The sequence below is a fragment of the Gopherus flavomarginatus genome, chromosome 5 (genome assembly GCF_025201925.1).
Source record: "Gopherus flavomarginatus isolate rGopFla2 chromosome 5, rGopFla2.mat.asm, whole genome shotgun sequence".
Classification (NCBI taxonomy): Eukaryota; Metazoa; Chordata; order Testudines; family Testudinidae; genus Gopherus; species Gopherus flavomarginatus.
In genome coordinates this window covers 121198687-121217069 of record NC_066621.1, presented here as the reverse complement: position 1 = coordinate 121217069, position 18383 = coordinate 121198687, and the positions used below count along the sequence as shown (strand labels likewise).

The 18383-nt window shown below is 40.6% G+C and overlaps 1 protein-coding gene across 27 annotated transcripts in view; it reads right to left on the bottom strand.

Annotated features, from left to right (window-relative positions):
* The window catches only part of NRXN3 (neurexin 3), a 1481114-nt gene that overhangs the window by 52815 nt on the left and 1409916 nt on the right, over positions 1–18383 (bottom strand). For 17 of the 27 annotated variants that reach the window (XR_007774426.1, XM_050953172.1, XM_050953184.1 and 14 more), the window contains one exon: positions 101–185. Coding sequence is in view for 25 of the 27 variants with exons in the window: in XM_050953172.1 (XP_050809129.1) it covers positions 101–185 (85 nt within the window). In the remaining 2 variants the exon portion in view is untranslated. The remainder of the gene's footprint in view (positions 1–100; positions 186–18383) is intronic. The other 10 variants (XR_007774427.1, XM_050953174.1, XM_050953185.1 and 7 more) reach the window with 1 other exon arrangement.

Below are 18383 nucleotides of genomic sequence, written 5' to 3'. Positions count from 1 at the left end.
TATACATTCACACACACACACGCACACATATATCTATATATATATATGTATGTATTGTTTTTTGCAAATGAAATAAGAAAGCAAGCAAAACAAGACTGACCTGACTTACCTGTACTCGGCTCACATTCAATGAGGTCTTCGTCATCGCTGGAACATTCAGCTGATGAAACAATGTCATCAGTGGTCTAGCACATGAAGGAAGGGAACAAAGAAGAGGGGGAAAAAGAAAAAAAGTGATAAGATGTTTGTTACCCAAAAGATTGTAGCAGAGGCAGTTTACTCTCCTGGGAAAATATTTTCAATTGCACCTTTTAAAAACACTTGAGTTCTGTTCAACATTCCAGACACGTCTGGGTATTATACACCTTCCATAATGCTGGTTTCCATTATACCAGGTAAAATTCAACTGTGCTGCTGAATATTTCAGGTATGTACAGATACAGTGTTCCTGCCATGCTGTTTAATATACCAGGTTGAACCTGTTGTGCCACTGAACAGACTAGGTACACCCACTTAAAACACCTGCTGGGCTGGCAAATGGTCCAGATACAGCCAAAAGTACCAGTTACAGTATGTCCAGTTAGAGCACATCTGGAATTCTGCTGAAATACCACATAGGTCCAAGTAGAAGGCATCTATTCTGCGTCTGAGCATACTAGGGACTTCGAGGTTGAATGCAGTTACTGTACAGCTCAAAATACTAGATGCATTCAAGTAACAGGCACATCCTGTGCAGCCAAATGCATCAGTTGCCCCCAGAGAACAAGCATGCTGTGCTGCTAAACCCATCATTTGCACTCAGGCTGAGGGCAACTGCTGCTCTGCTAATCATTCCAGGTAGAATGCACCTGCTGCACTGGGGAACATTCCAGGTATACCCAGACAGAGCACAACTGCTGCACTGCTAAGTGATCCAGGCACAATGCTTCTGTGCCGCTGACCATTCCAGATAAGTCCACATAGTACAAAGTATAGTTTGGTCTGTTAACTGTAGAGGGATTGAGTCGAATGTTAATGAACCAGCAGCAGTACAGCAGGTGGGAAAGAAGATCTGGCACTGAAAGGCTTAAGGCAAACTAACAATATCCCTGGCCTGTGTGAGTTTCAGTATGGTACTTGCAGTTTCCAGCTGGTAATTTTTTTTTTGTTGTTGTTGCTGGTCTAATTAATGAGCAGCATGTACTGCAGTGTGTTAGGGAGAGGTGTAATGGCTTCTCTCCCCAGCAGCAACTCCTTCACGTAATTGCTATAATTAGTTGAATTAGTAATGTGGACCATTAGGAAGATTTTGTGGCAGCCTCCGGACACAGGTTATAATGTTCCTGCACATAGTACAAAATTATCCTACCCTCAGCAGTGTCAGCTCAACCTAAGCCTGCCGCTGAAACAGTCTCTCTTTCCTGTTCCTTCCTGGCGCGGTGCAGAAAGCCACAGATTAGACAGAGACATGGGATCAGTGCAATGACTCGTGACAGATCCATGTAAGAACTGTCCTTGCTAGGGCTGGCACCAGCTGCTACTTAACTCATAGAAATTCAGAAGGAGTACAATTTTCCTCAGTACATTGTACTTAGGTTCCCAGGAGAAGTGTATTCATCCTGGGGACTTCAGATCATTACAAATACACAACTCCTCATTTCTCCAAAGGACTCTCCCTCTTCCTCAAAAGGAGCACTCCCTTACCTTCCGAACCCCCATATGACTATCTCAAAGGGCTTTTTCTCAAGAAAGCAGCCAGCCCCAGGCTCCTTACCCAATTGTTCTTTAGCACAGACCTGTCCTGGACTTGTGCCAGGAAACCTCTGCCCCCACACTGGACTCTGATGTGGGCATACACCACTCTGCCTTTCTGCTTCTTGAGCTGAGAGAAGGCATGAGAACCAGTAGGGGAGGTGAGGCAGGGAAGCCCTGATCTAATCCCTCCTCCTTTTGGCTGCAGAGTATCTCTCCACTCCAGAACACCTAGACACTAGTCACTAGCCACTCACAGGTTGCATCCATTGGTCATTTTCCTAAGGGTTACATTCATTTAGTATGGTTTTTGCTGGAGAATCCAAGTGCTAGCTGAACATTGCTCTTCTTCCTGTTTAGTATATTAAGAAGTTAGTCAGTACATTCAACTAGAACATACCTGAGGTACTACTGAATGTACCAGGCACTTCTTCATACAAAACTCTTTCTGAGCTGCTGAACAAAACAATTACCTCAAAATAGGTCACACCTGCTGTGGTGCTGAAGGTACCAGGTCCAACCTAACATTTCTCTGATTTCAGTGAGTTAGGGTGGGCCATGGAATAAGAGCAGGAGTAAGGGGGTGAAATTAAGATGTAGAAAAATAAAAGCTGAATAACTATGAGGTGCCCATAGAAAATAGCCCATGGTTAGTACTGGAAGTCCCATCAAATGAATCACTTAATCTTGGACTCGACAGACAGAGGACTAAGAAACATTTGGAGGGCACAATTCTGCAGTGGCCCCTGAGATTACATGGGACCTATGAAGGTGATGCTTTGAAAGAGCAGCTAGTTAAACAGGCATCAGACCACCTAGTCTATGTATTGTGTTATCTTTGACTATGCAAATGGCCTTCTTAGGAGCCAGGCTGAGGAAACAATGGTTTATTTATGACCTTTTTGCTCTGGACTTCCTGAACCACATGTAACATTCTTGAGGTAGAAGAATGTAAGGAACTTCAAATATCATGTACAAAGAGATCTTGGTCCCAAGGTTCTTTCTTTGGCTAAATTGACATCTTCACAGAGTTAGATGTTTTGTTGAAATGCTAAGGCTGATTTCTCACTTTAAATGAATTGGCTAGAATGCCGCAGCACAGGATGGGCAGAGGAGCGACGTTCAGTACCTATAACCTCCTGAGCATTGCATATACTGCACAGGCCACATATGTACATCTCCTAGATAAATGATTTAAAGGGAAAAGGCTTATACAATTCTGATGCTTAAATAAATTCTAATGATTTACTGAAAGTGGCTTTCCTCTGTCACCCCACTACGTTCCCAATAATAAACACTTTGTTTTAAGATTATCTTTTTAAAAATCTGTAAGCAAATCTGGGGGCTTTGAGAAAGGGGCCCACTACAGCAGACAAAAATCAGGCAAAATGCAAGCAGATGTGCCTAGTTCTACACCTAACAATCCTGCCGGTCCCGACCTGCAGCACGTCTTGCTATTTCAGGACTCCTCTCCAACACAGCTTTACCAACACACCTCAGTCCTCACCAGATAACTCAACCTCCACCCCAACTGCAGCCGCTGATAATGCCAGACTATGTAATAGTTTTGTATGTACAAAAATGAAGATGAGAAAGAAAGGTCATCAAAGCTAGTATAATTTTTTGACCAAAGCCAAGATCGCTAGAAACAACAGCAAGGACTAATTCAGTAAGCCGTCTTGCCACCTACCATCCTGTATTATTTTCCCCCAAGATATGCCTTATCCTTCCATTGCTATATGTTTTCTCACTGCCCACACATGTTGGCTTTCCATGCACTTCCTTCAGCTCACATACCCAACATATGAATTATACTAGGTAGTATTTCAATGAGGAGCAGCAGCAAACTAGAGCAAATGAGCCCCTTAGGAGACAGAAAGCCTTGTAGCTGGAATCTGTCACTTCACGACCATCTCATGAGACCAACATGACCTTCATAGGGTGATGCAGCTTCACAAGACGGCATGGTCTAGTGGAAAATAAGCATGGGCCTGTTGGCCAGGAACTCCTGGGTTCCGTTATGAGCTCTTCCACCAACTGCTTGCGTGGCCTTATGCAAAATCATTTAACCTCTCTGTGCGTCTCTCCCCATTTGTCAAATGAAGTTGATAATACTCACCTATCTCCAGGAGGCCTATGAGGATTAATTAGTTAATGCCTGCACAGTGCTCTGAAGATGCTAAATGCTTAGTATTATTATCTATGGGCAACTGCACACTAACCACTTCAGGTATCTAATTACTCCATAAGGGCTTTCTAGTCAAAATGATATGAACAAAGCATCTCCCTACAAAGCGATGTTTTGTGCTTTTATTTGAGAGAATAATAGAGAGAAAATATTTGCTTGCCCTGTACATTAGTTAAATTCTATATTAAAAAGAATAATTCATGCTATCCTATTTTAAAATATAGATTTCATTTTTTAATCCCAGCACTGAAATTACTTGGCCCTGTATTAAGGACCATAAAACTAAAGATAGGTATTATAATAACTTTCAATAAAATCTCTCTCTGGCAGGAACCCTTTTTATTCCTTCCCTGAAAATTTTTTTATTGCATTTATATTATTTTTTCTCTCCCCCTCTCTCCAGTGTTTATTGAAATTACCTTGGAATAACACCAGGGCAGGAGAAAGCTGAAAACTCTGCATCCACCCTTGAGGATTTATTTATGGGCATATTTACCTTCCCATTCTCTCAATTTCACAGAAGTGACTTCCCATTCCCTCCAATGACTTATTGTTTCTGTAATCACCTGCTTCTAATTATTCACTTCAGAGGCCTCTTCAATCTTGCCTTGGTGATGGTTCTGCATCTTTGTTCATTACTATACATCACTGCTATTGAGAAGGAAGTATGACTGGCATGGCAAAGTCTGGTCAAGACAATTCTGCTCCCCTTCTCTCCCCAAATGCACAAAGTCCCAATTTATGCCTCAGATGCACAACCTTTGCCCCTTTGTTCCATGCAAAGTGGCAGGCTCTGAATACCCACTTCCCGCTCTACCGCTGACGTGCAATGCTTTTGGTCACCTTGCTCCCTGGGTGCACCATTATTTGACGGAGATTAAGCACAGGATAAAATAAGCCCTGCCATGAAACAGCTTTATGAAATTATAAATAACACAACCAAGAATGATGGAGTTCTCACTGCCAGTAAGAAAGAAAAGACAAGAACCCATAAATATTCCCCGAGTCCAACATACAAACTGCTCCACAGTACTTTCTCCGTGGCAGGTTCACTCTTTAAAGGAGGATTAAATTCTCCTAGCCGCCTGCCATTTGAATTTCTCTCCCCCACTGCATGCCTTACTCTGAGTCAAACACTGCATTCCAAATGCATTTTTCAGTTTTTTCGAATGGGAGAAGTGTAAGTCCCATTGTCACTGAGGAACCACAGTTTATATTTAATCTAGGGATGGGCTCAATCCAAAACCATGGGTCCAAACATTTCCCAGTGTTGGGGACGTTTGGTTGTAGGTCTGCACTTTGCATCTTCTTTGAATCATTATCATGAGCTGACCTGAAACCCTGTATTTGAACACCCCAGAATATTCAGATGCAAATCCAAATGTGGATCAGGTATCTCTCTAATTTAAACTAGGGTTGGCTAAACCAGTTCAGATACATTAAAGAGCACTCCAAACCTTTCCTTAAATTCAACTCACATCTGTGAAATTTTCATGATGTTTGAAAAAGGTCTCAAAAAGGTCTCCTGAACTCAATTGCTTGTCTCTCTCCCCGGTCACCATGCCACTATACTTCCTGGTTCTGTGTCAGACCACAAGTACTGGTATTCAATAAGTGACTGGGCTCAGAATATTTACTATGCTTGTCAAAACTACAAAGTGGGGAAGCCTCTTAATCTCTCATGATAGCCTACACTGGTATCATTTCAATTTTGGGTACCACACCAAAGAGACTCTGATAACTGAACATTGTCTCTTTAAACACAGTACTAACATGCTGTTATACCTGGTAATCCTTACTTATTTAATGGGAATCCTCACGTATCCTGTCTATGCCTTAAGCCTTTTTATCCTTAATTTGTTTCAAACTTTTCCATTTCATCTTTGCAAAATGCCTCGGAGGTGGTTACATTTCCGCAAGTCTGGGAGATTCAGTCTGGACCTGCACAAACTACTACATCCAGATGGAAATAATGTGCAACATATGAGTGGGGAATACATGAAATTGGAGTTTGTAATGTGAAAAGATAGCAACAAAGATGTTGCAGTTTTGGTCTGTGTGTAGGCAGCAGAGGCACCAGATCAAAGAACAGGGAATTGGTAGTCCCTCCTTGTGCAGCTCAGCTGAGGCTACAGATGGAATAACTGGGCTTTCAATATGTATCAGTTTCAACATAGCTGCACCAATTTACATCAGCAGAGAACATGGTCCACTATGTTTAGTCTTGGGCACTTCCGTGCCAGAAAGACATAGACAAACGGGAGGGAATTTTAGCAATACTAACCACGCACAACTTGGCTAAAGAAGGACTAACAGAAGCACGGTAAGTGCCTAAAAGTATCTCAAGGGTGTAATAAACATCAAGGAGGAAGAGGAATTATGTAGGGTGCTCCAACATGGTATTTGGATGAAATTAAGCAAAAGAACATTTAGGATGACAGCCAGGAAAAAATTCTTAACAGTGAGCTCTCAGACTGTGGAGCAGACTGCTCAGGGAAGTTTTGGAAATCATCAACATTGAGGCCTTGTCTACATTAACCATGTAAGTCAATTTACATGGTTTATGCTAGTTAAGTTACGTAAGTTACATAACTAATATCGATTTACAGCAGTGTCTACACCGTGCTATGTCGGCAGGCTACGCTCTCCCATTGACATAGCTTCCACCTCTTATTGAGGTGGCATACCGAAGTGGACAGGAGAGTGCTCTCCCATTGACTTATCGTGTCTTCACGAGACCCACTAAATCAATGACCGCTGCATCGACTGCAGCAACATCGATTTAGCCTGTAGTGAAGACAAGCGCTTAGACAAAGCAACCATACTAGCCAGTTATGAATATCCATGTTATTAGTGTATAGGCCTCAGTGAACAGTATTTCCCCCCCTTCTATTTTAAATCTAATCTGGTATTTACACCATGCTCATCAGCATCAAACACCTCCTTAGCCATTTCTTGAGCCATTCCAAAAGCAGACAGTAAAGATGTCCAACATGGGCTTTCAACTGTTCATGTTCCACTTTGAGCAAAGAGGTGTCACTGCCAGAGGTCTTATTGTATAAACAACACAATTCTCACATGCCCTAGATCCAGGCTGGCTGGGAGCTAGTCAGCAACCAGCATACATAGAATTTTCCACATTAACATGACTTAGAAAAACAAACAAACAAGCAAGCAAGCAAACCAACCAACCCAAAAACAATCCCCAAAGCACTCAAAAATCATCCTCAGCACATTTCCAGCTGTGTGATCCTGGCTGGACACAAGAGAGCAAATTGATTTGCAGTCAAATGAGATTGTTATATAGGGTTCATAATAGATCTACCCACTGTAACAAAATCAACCATTCAGGCATTATCATTGTAGACAAGAGATTAAATAACCAGTCATGTAGGCTAAAGAAAGGAGAAAAGTAGCCCCAGCTGCATGTCAAGTCCACTGTCATGGGTGATATTGTTTAAAAAGAGCCTTGCAAGCCAAATTAGCCCTGTGGGAACACAAACATGCTTCAGAATCAGTAGTTCATTAAGACTGTAAAGCCAGCCTCTTCTTGACCAGATTTGATGCCAAGTACCAGGGACTTTTGTTCCCATCCCCAAGCTGCACAAAGATAATGGGGCTTAATTAAAAAATCAGTGTTTCTGCTGTCTTAAGTCTTTTACCTCCATCTGCGGCTGGTGGGAACGATGGCGAAGTTTATGGTGGGGAGGGCAGAGAAAAAAAGAGGGGAGGATTAATCTGTGTGTTGTTCAAGGCACCCTGACAGAGGAAATAGGAGTATTGAAGCACAGCAGCTTAACCAAACTTCACTGTACCTTCCCCAAAGCAGGGGGAATGTAATGCTACATGGTGTTCCGCTGATAAGCAAACTCCCCTAAATCCTTTCAATTTATTTCTTGGCCTGGAGAAATTACATACTATTTATGAGTTAGATAAATAAATAAATAAACAGAAACCCATCTCCAGGAACCTAGAACAGTTGTTAATTGATTTTATATACACACACACACACACATACACACACACAAAGTCTCTTGCTTTCTGTTTCTCTCGTTTCCTATTAAAGCAGTGCCCAATAACTCCCCATGTGGTTAAAGGCATGGCAGCATTTCCATTGTGAATCCCTCAATGCAACCCCCAGAGATTTGCAGGAATTTAGAAATCTATTGTAAAATATAAACTCTTGGCTAAAAACCCAGAGGATATGGTTTCTATACAAGACAGGGAATTTTCTTTTTTATCCAATCTCTCCTTCCCATATTTTTAATCCAATCTCTCCTTCCCATATTCATTTGGCGGCTTTTCCAGATATATCTTCAAGATATTTGCAAAATGTTGGTATGTGAGTGTGCTGCTAATGACTCCTTATGAAAAGTGCAATGCCTCAGAGTATTCATGATGGAAGAGTTTTCAAAATCTAATTTACTTTGCAACATCTGATGCAGTTTATGTCCTTTTTCTACGTTGTTTAGCTTGGGAGAGTGAATCAGCAAGAGCAGTCAGTTTCACTTTCTCATTACAATATTAGGCACTAGCCCCATAAAGTAGATATATATACTATAGGCAATGGCTCCGATTTTTAAAGATGGGCAGGTTAGGATGTTTAGGTGCATAAATAAGTGTACTGATTTGCAAAAAGTGCCAGACCCTCAGCAACTCCCACTAAAGTCAACAAGAGCCAGTGGGAGCTCAGCACTATTGAAATTCAGGCAACTTATTTAGCAGCCTAACTTTAGGCATCTATTTTTGAAACTATAAGCCAGAACTGTTTGTAAAGCCTTTTCTTCCAAAGTTGATCTAAAGATTCCCCAGTGGACAATTACAATCCATCCCAAAGGTTCTTTGAAGACTTCTGGTTAGGTCTGCAATGTGCCTTGATTTCTCCTTGGATCATCCAAGAAAACATTTAACATTTTGAACATAACTTCTCAAAATGTTATGAATGCATTTGAAAACAAAGGCTTCAACTATTTCTTTTAAACAGCTAGTGTAATCTATAAACAGGGTACTGGGAGTCAGAGTGTTCAGTTTTATATTCCTGTTTCTGCCAGTTTTATATTCCTTGTCTGACCTCAGGCAAGTTGCTTCACCTCCCTGTACCTCTGTTTACCAATCTGTAAAATGGAGATAAAAATAACTGTTATTTTTGGGCATACTGTTAGTCTTTTAAAGTGCTTTGAGATCTTTGGATCAAAGTATAAGTGCAAAGTATCAATAAATTAGCAAAGGAAGGTCTACATTTGAGAAAGCTTGAAACTCAGATGGTCTGAGAAGCATCAGCTGCCCTTTTGGGACTCAGCCTCAAGAAAGAGTAAATGGGCCCTTTCCCTGTGTGTTAGCCCTGCACTTAATAACTGTGTCAGAAGAATATTTCTCATTTACACTCTGCTCCTTTGCTGGAAATCAATATGTTGTTCGCTGGCATTTTCCTCCCTCTTCTCCTGGACATCTTTATTTGGCTTGTCTTTTCTTCTTTGGAGGGGAGGGAGTTGTGTTTGATTTTGCTCTGTTATTGATTGGATCATTCTGAGCAAGAAATAAATAACTAAATACAGCACAGTGGCTTTAATGACAATCTTTTAAGACTCAGATCTCCACTCCATGTTGCTTCCCCTCCTAGCAGGTGATTTAAAAGAAACAAAATCTATAAACTAAGATGATGATACAATATAAAGAAAGAGGCTGCCACATAGGCTATTTAAGCGGCATTTCTTTTTATGTGCTCATTAATAAAACCACTTGGGTCCTGTTTCTATTTTTAAAGCAGTGCAGATTCTGCTGCCATTGCACCTTCTGCTAGGATCTCATCAGATCTTGGAAACAGACAGGATGCGCCCCAGTTAGCAAACTGGCATCTTGACTATTTGTTATGGTTAAAGAAACTACTGCACTTTTCATAAGAAGAAGGTGATACCCTGGATTGTTGGCCAAATTCCAAACTGGGTAACTGTTTAGGCTCTTTAAATTCTCCTTGTAACTTTCACTGGATAAGGTATTCTTTACTCCCATGAACTAAACAATGATGTAGTATTTCTGTGCATTGCCAGACAACTGCCATATTCCATATCAGAAATGGCTTTATTTCAGTCTGGGGTTTTCTTCTCCTTAGAGTATGCACAACGTGCCTCAGGTGGCACCGGACCAGGATTCATCACCAAGTTTGGTCCACTGGTTGGATCATTAGCTTCCCCAGCCTGCTGAAGTGATCCCTCAAATGATAGATTTCATGATTCTAAGGGAAGGAAGGAATGGGAGCAGAATAAAGACTATGGGCTTCAAAAAAGCAGGTTTTAACAAACTCAGAGGACTGGTAGGTAAACTCCCATGGGAAGAAAATCTAAGAGATAAAGAAGTTCAGGAGAGCCAGCAATTTCTGACGGAGAGAATAATAAAGGCACAACTGCAAACTATCCTAATGCGAAGACAGGAAGAATAGTAAGAGACCAATATGCCTCAATCAGGAGGCTATCTTTAAAAAAGGGACACAAAGAGAACTTGGGGAATTATAGACCAGTCAGCCTAACTTTGATACCTGGAAAGAGATACTGAAACAAATTATTAATCAATTTATAAGCACCGAGAGGGTAATAGGTATGACACGCTGGCACTCCAATATTCATCACTGTCATGTAATTAGGACATCTTTGTACAAAGTATGCCTTGTGAGGTATCATTCTAAAAGTCTTGATCGGCTAGACATTAATATCTCGGCTTGTACGTGCTATTGTCGTATGTGAAGTTATGAAGTTTGGCTATGTATGTGTTACTGAACATGTCATGAGGCTGAAAGCACCCACAAGCAGCCTTTCAGGTACAACAGTAAAAAGGCCAAACAATGCACACAAGCACAAGAATTATCCCAGGAACTATGTACAATAGAAACCTCTCAGAGATAGCACTACAGAATGGGAACTGTTTGACCCAGGTCACAGCAAAAGAGCTTTCCAGCAAGTGGGAAGAAGATATAAAAGGGGGACAATGACACCATGATGGTATCTCACTCTCCCTACAACAACACACCTGGAAACACCTGGAAGTGATGGTCCCAGGCTAGAGGTATTTTTAACCTGTGTATGAAAACCTGGGAAAGCCAAGGCAACTTGTGCCTTAAGAATCTGACAGCCTCTTTATCACTCAGGATGAGAATTTGCTAATTCACGTCCTACCTATCTAGTGTGCTAAGCTCAGTTTGTGGTTTTGTTTATTTACTAAGGTAATCTGTTTTGATCTGTTTGCTATCACTTAAAATCTATCTTTTGTAGTTAATAAATTTGTTTTTGTTTTGTCTAAAACCACTGTGAAAAAATTATAATTTTGGGCAGAAAGCTGTTGCATATCTTTCTCCACACTGAGGGAGGGGGTGAATTTTATGAACTTTCACTGTACAGTTCCCTGTGTAGTGCAAGACACTAGAATTTTGGGTTTACACTCCGGAGATGGGTGAAGCAACTGCGAGGTGCTTCAGCTGAGCCTTCCCAAGTAGAGCCGATATCAGTATCTGTCTGTGAAGCTGCATCTGGGTGTGTCCCTAGCTGTGTGTATAATGGTGAAAGAGCAAGCTTGGAGAGCTTGGCAACTCATCACAGCACCACAGTGTGAAAGGGAACCCAGGCTGGTGGCACCCCGTGGGGAACTCGTCATAATAGGATTACAAGAAATGGCCAGCATGAATTTTGTCAAGAAAAAATCATGCCAAACTAACCTAGTTTCTTTCTTTGACAGGGTTACTGGCCCAGTGAATTGAGGGAAAGCAGTAGACGTAATATTTCTTGATTTTAATAAGGCTTCTGACCCAGTCCCACATGGCAATCTCATAAGCAAATTAGGGAAATGTGGTCTAATTCCATAGTCAAAGAGTAGTTTTCAATGGTTCACTGTCAAATTGTGAGGGAGTATCTAGTGGGGTCCCACAGGTGTCAGTCCTCGGTCTGGTACTATTCAATATTTTCATTAATGACACAGATAAAGGACTCAGGATCATGCTTATAAAATTTGCAGATGACACCAAGCTGGGTGGGGATGCTAGCACTTTGGAGGACAGGATCAGAATTCAAAACTACCTTGATAAATTAGAAAACTAGTGTGAAATCAATATGATGAAATTCAACTAAGACAAGTGCAAAGTACTACACTTAGGAAGGAAAAAATCAAATGCACAACTAAAAATTGGGAATAATTGGCTAGGTGATACTACCATTGAAAAGGATCAGGGGGGTTATAGTGGATCAAAAATTGAATGAGTTTACAATGTGATGCAGTTGTGAAAAAGGCTAATATCATTCTGGGGTGTATTAACAGAAGTGTCATATGTAAAACACAGGAGGTGACTGTCCTGCTCCACTCAACACTGGTGAATCCTGAGCTGGAGTACTGCATCCAATTCTGGATGCCACGCTTTAGGAATAATATGGATAAATGGGCAGGAGTCCAGAGGAAAGCAACAAAAATGAAAACGTGTCCTATGAGAAAAGGTTAGAAAAGCTAAATATTTAGTCTTGAGATAAGACCACCGAGGCGGGACCTGATAACAGTCTTCAAATATGTTAAGGGCTGTTATGAATAGGATTGTGATCAATTGTTCTCTGAGCCCACTCAAGGTAGGGCAAGAAGCAATTGACTTAATCTGCAGCAAGAGAGATTTAGGTTAGATAGAAAAAACTTTCTACCTATGAGGGTAGTGAAGTTCTGGAACAGGCTTCCAAGGAAGGTTACAGAATCTCTGTCATTGGAGGTTTTAAGAACAGATTGGGCAAATGCCTGTCAGGGATGGTCTAGGTTTACTTGTTCCTTCCTCAGAGCTGGAGGCTGGACCTGATGACCTCTTGAGGTCCCTTCCAGCCCTACATTTTTATGTTTCTATAATTAATGATCACAGATGGAACAGGACTTGCGGGTGATTCATTGTAGATCTCTTAATCCATGGTACTGAGAGGAAATAAAGGTTCTGTCGTCGAGACTGCTTTATGTAAACACTTAAATAGTGGGGTATTTTATTATTTTATTCATAAAGTAACCGTAAATGTAATAGCTTTGCATAAATGTGCCTTAAAACAGCTTTTGCAATTACAGCATTTACAAGTACAGCCTAGTTCAATAAAGTAACATCTATCTTTGAATATTCACATTAATGCACTAGACTGCTCTTTCCAGACTTAAATCTTAGCTAAACATTGTGCTGTTAACACTCTTTATCATTCCTTACATTTCTTTCTGTTTCTCTGCATGCATTAACGCACTCCCGAGGAATGGCATTTAAATACTGTTACTCACCGGGCACACACATTAGCACACAAGATGAGTCTCCAAACCTTTAAATGCAGAATAAATATACATTCACTTCTAAATACTTTTGCACACTGGATACACATTAACATATGGAAGTAGACCTTTACAGCTCACATCCATATTAACACACAAGACTAGCTGGAAAATAACTATACACACAGCATACCCATTTAAAAAGTCCATAAATAGCTGTAGTATTTTAATAACAAACACATTAAAAAACAGGTCTATATCTTAAATTTTTCCTGTTTGCACAACACACCATATAAATTAACACTCAAGGTAAATCCACAAAGGGCTGATTTTCAGAGCCAATGAGAAACTGCGGGGTCCCTCAACTAGGATACTCTTTGAAAAATCAGGCTTTAAATATCTCTTAGCTATGTATGTACTTCTACAACCTCTATCCAATTGGTATTTAAGCATTGCACAGATATTAAGCAATTTATCGTCAAAATACTCCTGTGAGGTAGGGAATTACAATTATCCCCATTTCAAAAGTGGAACTGAGCCACAGAGAGGTTAAATGACTTGTCTAAGATCACACATGAAATCTGTGACAGAGCTAGAAGTTGAACTCAGAACTTCTGACTATTAGCAAAGTCCCTTAACCAGAAGACCATCTTTCGCCTCTCAGCATATGGTACTAATTGCCAAAGACAACTAGTCCATAATTACCTGTAAACACAACATACTGTACACATTAAAGGGACACTGTCAAGCTCAAATCTAATCAATTTTTTAACAATGACTTTAAAATAATTTGAGGTATTGGTCCTACCTCTGAGGCCCTCTGCTGTTTCTTGTGGGTTTACAATCCTGTTTTCCTATTATTAAAACATCCATTTCCCCCTGCGCCCCACGCCCCCGGCCCTTGTTGCTGTGTGAAAGGACTAATAAGCAAGAAGGGAAACTCCCTATTATAGAGAAACTGATTTTGCACTATGTGCTGTCAAATACGAAAGAAAGAAAAAAGAAAGAAAGAAAGAAAGAAAAGTGTAATTTTTAAGTTTACATTTCAACACACAAAACTAGTCTCTAAACTATACAACATAACATATATGGGAGCTCTCGGGGCTTATCTCTAAATAGCTGCATATACACCATGTATATTATTATATGGGCTAGTCCCTAAATACCTTTGCACTACATAGACAAACTGAAAGCTACTTCTCTGAATTTAAATTAAACTATCTGAACCATTTGATTTTGGAACAATGAAGTGCAGAGATCTACCCATTTAGACCTATTTAGCAAGCATGCACCCACTGTGCTAATGAACATACTAGGTCTGCTAAGCATGGCTGAGGAACCAGGTCTACCAACCAGGTGAACTTCCAAATCCTGAGCTGCTGAACATACTGAATACCTCCTGGCATTCCATTAAATTTCAGTTGAACATCAATTAAATGCCACATCAAGTGGTCCAAGCAGTGAACGGTTGTCATGCAAGCTAATTCTGCCACTGGGCAAACAAACTCCTGTGGACAGCCAGCCACAGTGAACATTTATCCTGCTGGGTACCTCTGCAGTTCCCGCTTAATCAGAATATTTTCTCCCTGTTATGGTTAACAAGGCCATTTTCCTTGCTTATTTATTTAGCTCTCCATGGGATTTGATTAGCTGTAGTAAAGACAAATCAGTCTTTTCTGTGTGCCTGAAAATGGAAAGAAAAAAAAACATGAAAAGAATTAGGTTGGTTTGAACATCCCAATAGATGCTCAGCTGGAATGCACTTTACTGAGAGTTAGACAAAAGGAACTCAGGCAGCTTTAAACACCATCTGGAACATGCTGAGCTTGCCTGAGCTTTTACCTGTTTAAAAGAGGGGGGAAAAAAGCTCAAAATACACCCAGTGAAGAGGCTTACAGTCTCTTTGGAGATCTGTTTATCATGGCATCAAAGTACTTAGAGGTATTAACCTCATCCCCTTCCAACACCAGTTCTGAGAGGCAATGTGTAACAAGAACACAAGAGAAGGGTCACTAGGATTGTAGGACAAGAAGTGAATAATTTCCACTAGCATCCATAAATTACCTAAAGTTTCCTCTAAATTCAGCTTCGTGATAGAACCTTTCTGATGTCTAATTAGCAGTAAGGATAGCGTCAGCGTTAGAGATTCATGTTGGGTTTGAAATGAAGAAACCTCCGTCAGAATGAGTTCATTTGAGCGATACAGACAGACTGTTATTTGAAGATAACATACATTCTGATCAGGGTCTTGAGAATAAACCAAAGTAGTGGAAATCTCAAAGGAAACCATCCTATATTTTACCTTCAGCCCAGTGCATATTGGGATAGGACAATCTGAGAGCCTTTAGTCGGAGCCAGGAATAAAATGGGTCCCTGCATATCTTTTTGCTAGGCAAACATGAGCAGGACATAGAAGCTCCTAAATCTGATGCACTTTGGTGTCCCTCTTTTACACTAATAATACCTATAAAACCTCAAGTGATTCTGTATGCTCTCTTCGGAAGAAGTCAGTGCACATAGGTTACTGACCATTTTCTTAAAATTTCCCTTCATGGCAATACCACTGGTGTAGCTTCATCTGTGGTAACAGGCACTGGAGGGCTAATCTATACAAAGAACTGGTGGCCACCAGCGTTTTTAAGACTTTTAGACTTCCTTTAGACTTATTCCAAGCTGAGTTAGAAGCCACTACAGCTAAAAAACCCACACCATTATGAACAGTGATGCTGGAACAATTTTTACAGTGGGGTTGCTGATAGCATTGAACAAAACTGTAAACCCTGTATATGATGGAAACCACTTCAAGCCAGTGGGTGCTGCAGCACCCCACGCACTCCTAATTCCAGCGCCTATGATTATGACTATCTACTCTGACCTCCTGCATAACATAGTCAAGAATATTCCATAGAATTATAGCAGAAGATCTGAGAGTCAAGATTGTTGGTTTTTGTCCCTGGCTCTGCTATTGACTTGCTGTGTAACTTTAGACAAATCACTAAACCTGCCCGCCTAGTTATCATGCCAGTGTAGCCATTGTTAAGAAAGACCTGATATGCACACAATTCCCAGGGGTAACTATATGTCAAGCATTTTGAGAATGCTGGAAAGAAGATTCTGTATAAATGCCAAGTATAAGTAAAATAGAGTGATTGCATCTAATTAGTTTTATTTTGTGAATTTCAATACTACCTTACCTAACACGGGGCAAAATGGAATTCTCATTGCTTAAGACATTTAAAACTAAACTGGACAATATAATATATATGGTGCAATCCTGCATTGTCCACGTGGGGCGGACTAGCTAGGATCTAAAAAGTGATTTTCTTTCTCTAGTGTCTGTGAAAAGAAGCAATGCAAAGGATGATACATTTCTAATGACTGGAGTTCCTGCATTATAAGAAAAGCATCTCTCCATGTAGCCTCAATGGGAACAGCCTGCAGCCCATGTCTGCAAAAATAAACTGCAGCAAACTTACACGGCTCATTGCCAAAGGCAAATGACATACAAAAAGCCATCCAGTCACAACAGCCAGCCAGCCCTTTTCCAGTCAGAGAGCAAAGTTTTGAGTCAGGTGACCCAGCTTTCCCAACAGGCACAGGAAAATGTGCGCCCCAGGCAGCTTTGAATATCAGCACCCCAGAGGGAATGAAACAAATTGCATGGCAGATCCCAGGTTTCTCCTCTCTACCTAAGTCTGCAACCTACACACAATGTGCAAATGAGTGAAATAAATGCTACAATCTAACACCGCGGAGTTGTTGACAGATGTCAGCTCATTAAGTTCCATTCATTGGCTCCCTGCCATCTCACCAACATATTATATAAATTGCTTTTTAGCTGGCAGTCTTTCACCTTGCCTGAAAGCAGCTTGGGTATGGTAGGGTGGTTTATTATTATTATTATTATTTTATTGTATCCCTTCTCAGTAATCTAGCTTACTTTGCAAAGTGCCAACAGTCTGAATACAATTCAGGATACTGCCTAGTTATCAGGCTGCAACTGGAGATGAATATTTTATAGCAGCTGAACAGAGGTTCAGAGGTAAATGACTGCACCCTAATTAAACAATGAAAAAAGAAAGAAAGAAAAGAAAGAAAGAAGAGTTTAATTACTGAAATATAAATCAACTATGGAGACAGAGGCCTTCCTGTAATAAAGGGGATTCTTGATACTGCAATGTGAAGATTACAAGAATTTTAGGAATAGGAAAAGGCTTACCGCCCCTTTGTCAATCGATCTTAGCCACACTTCTCCATATTTCATTGTAGCCTTTCATCCTCTGCAAAGGTTTTTAAGATGTGTCTAAATTCCAAAAGGACACAAAGATGCATGCACTCCTAATTTACATGTGCAGTAATTGTGACTATGCACAAATTGGACTATTTGCAAATACAGCAGGTTTGTAACAGGCTATTTGCATATTGCATCTTGCCATTTGTGTGAGCAAATACCCCATTTGTACATGCAAAGAGGTTAGTTGCACACATTAATTAGGTGCACAACAGTACATACATTTTCCCATAAGTTCTTATGCATTTGGCCTTTTGCAAATCAGGGCTGGTTTATTTAAATATAATTAGAGGGAACATAAGAGTCCTGAGAGGCTTTACAGAATGACTAAACTATAAAACAGAAGATGGAACTTTATAGTATTGTTGTAGAAATTCCTGTCCATTCCAGCTGAGGAATAAGGAGAGACGGACACAGCCAGTCAAGCAAGGAACCCCGGGAGGGGCGACCCATTTATTTCAACTGCAGTTGGGTTCAAGCTCCCAAGTCAGCAAGAACCAAGAAAAAACTTACACCAAAGTATTATATGCAGTTGACTATGATAATCTATCGCTCTATGATTGGCCAAAATTTGCTATCATTACCATACATAATTAGCAAGCTACATTTATCTGCCCCCCTTGTGACTGCTTATTGTTCATCACTTGCCCCCCTTGCATTATTCTGCAAACCAAGCAGTTAGTTATCTACAGGATGCAGGCACAGAAAGTTCCATTGTCTGCGGGTTTGGAGTTTTTGGCTACATCTCCTCTCGAAGGAACTTCCTGAGTTAAGACTATCCGTAGCTGATGCTGCATTTTTCCCTTCTTCTTTCTCCTATGTGTACGTGATAAATTTGCCCCCCATTATGGCAGTTAAGGAGAATAATCTTATTTCAGAATCCATTATGGGGTGTAGATGGAAGTCATGAGAGTA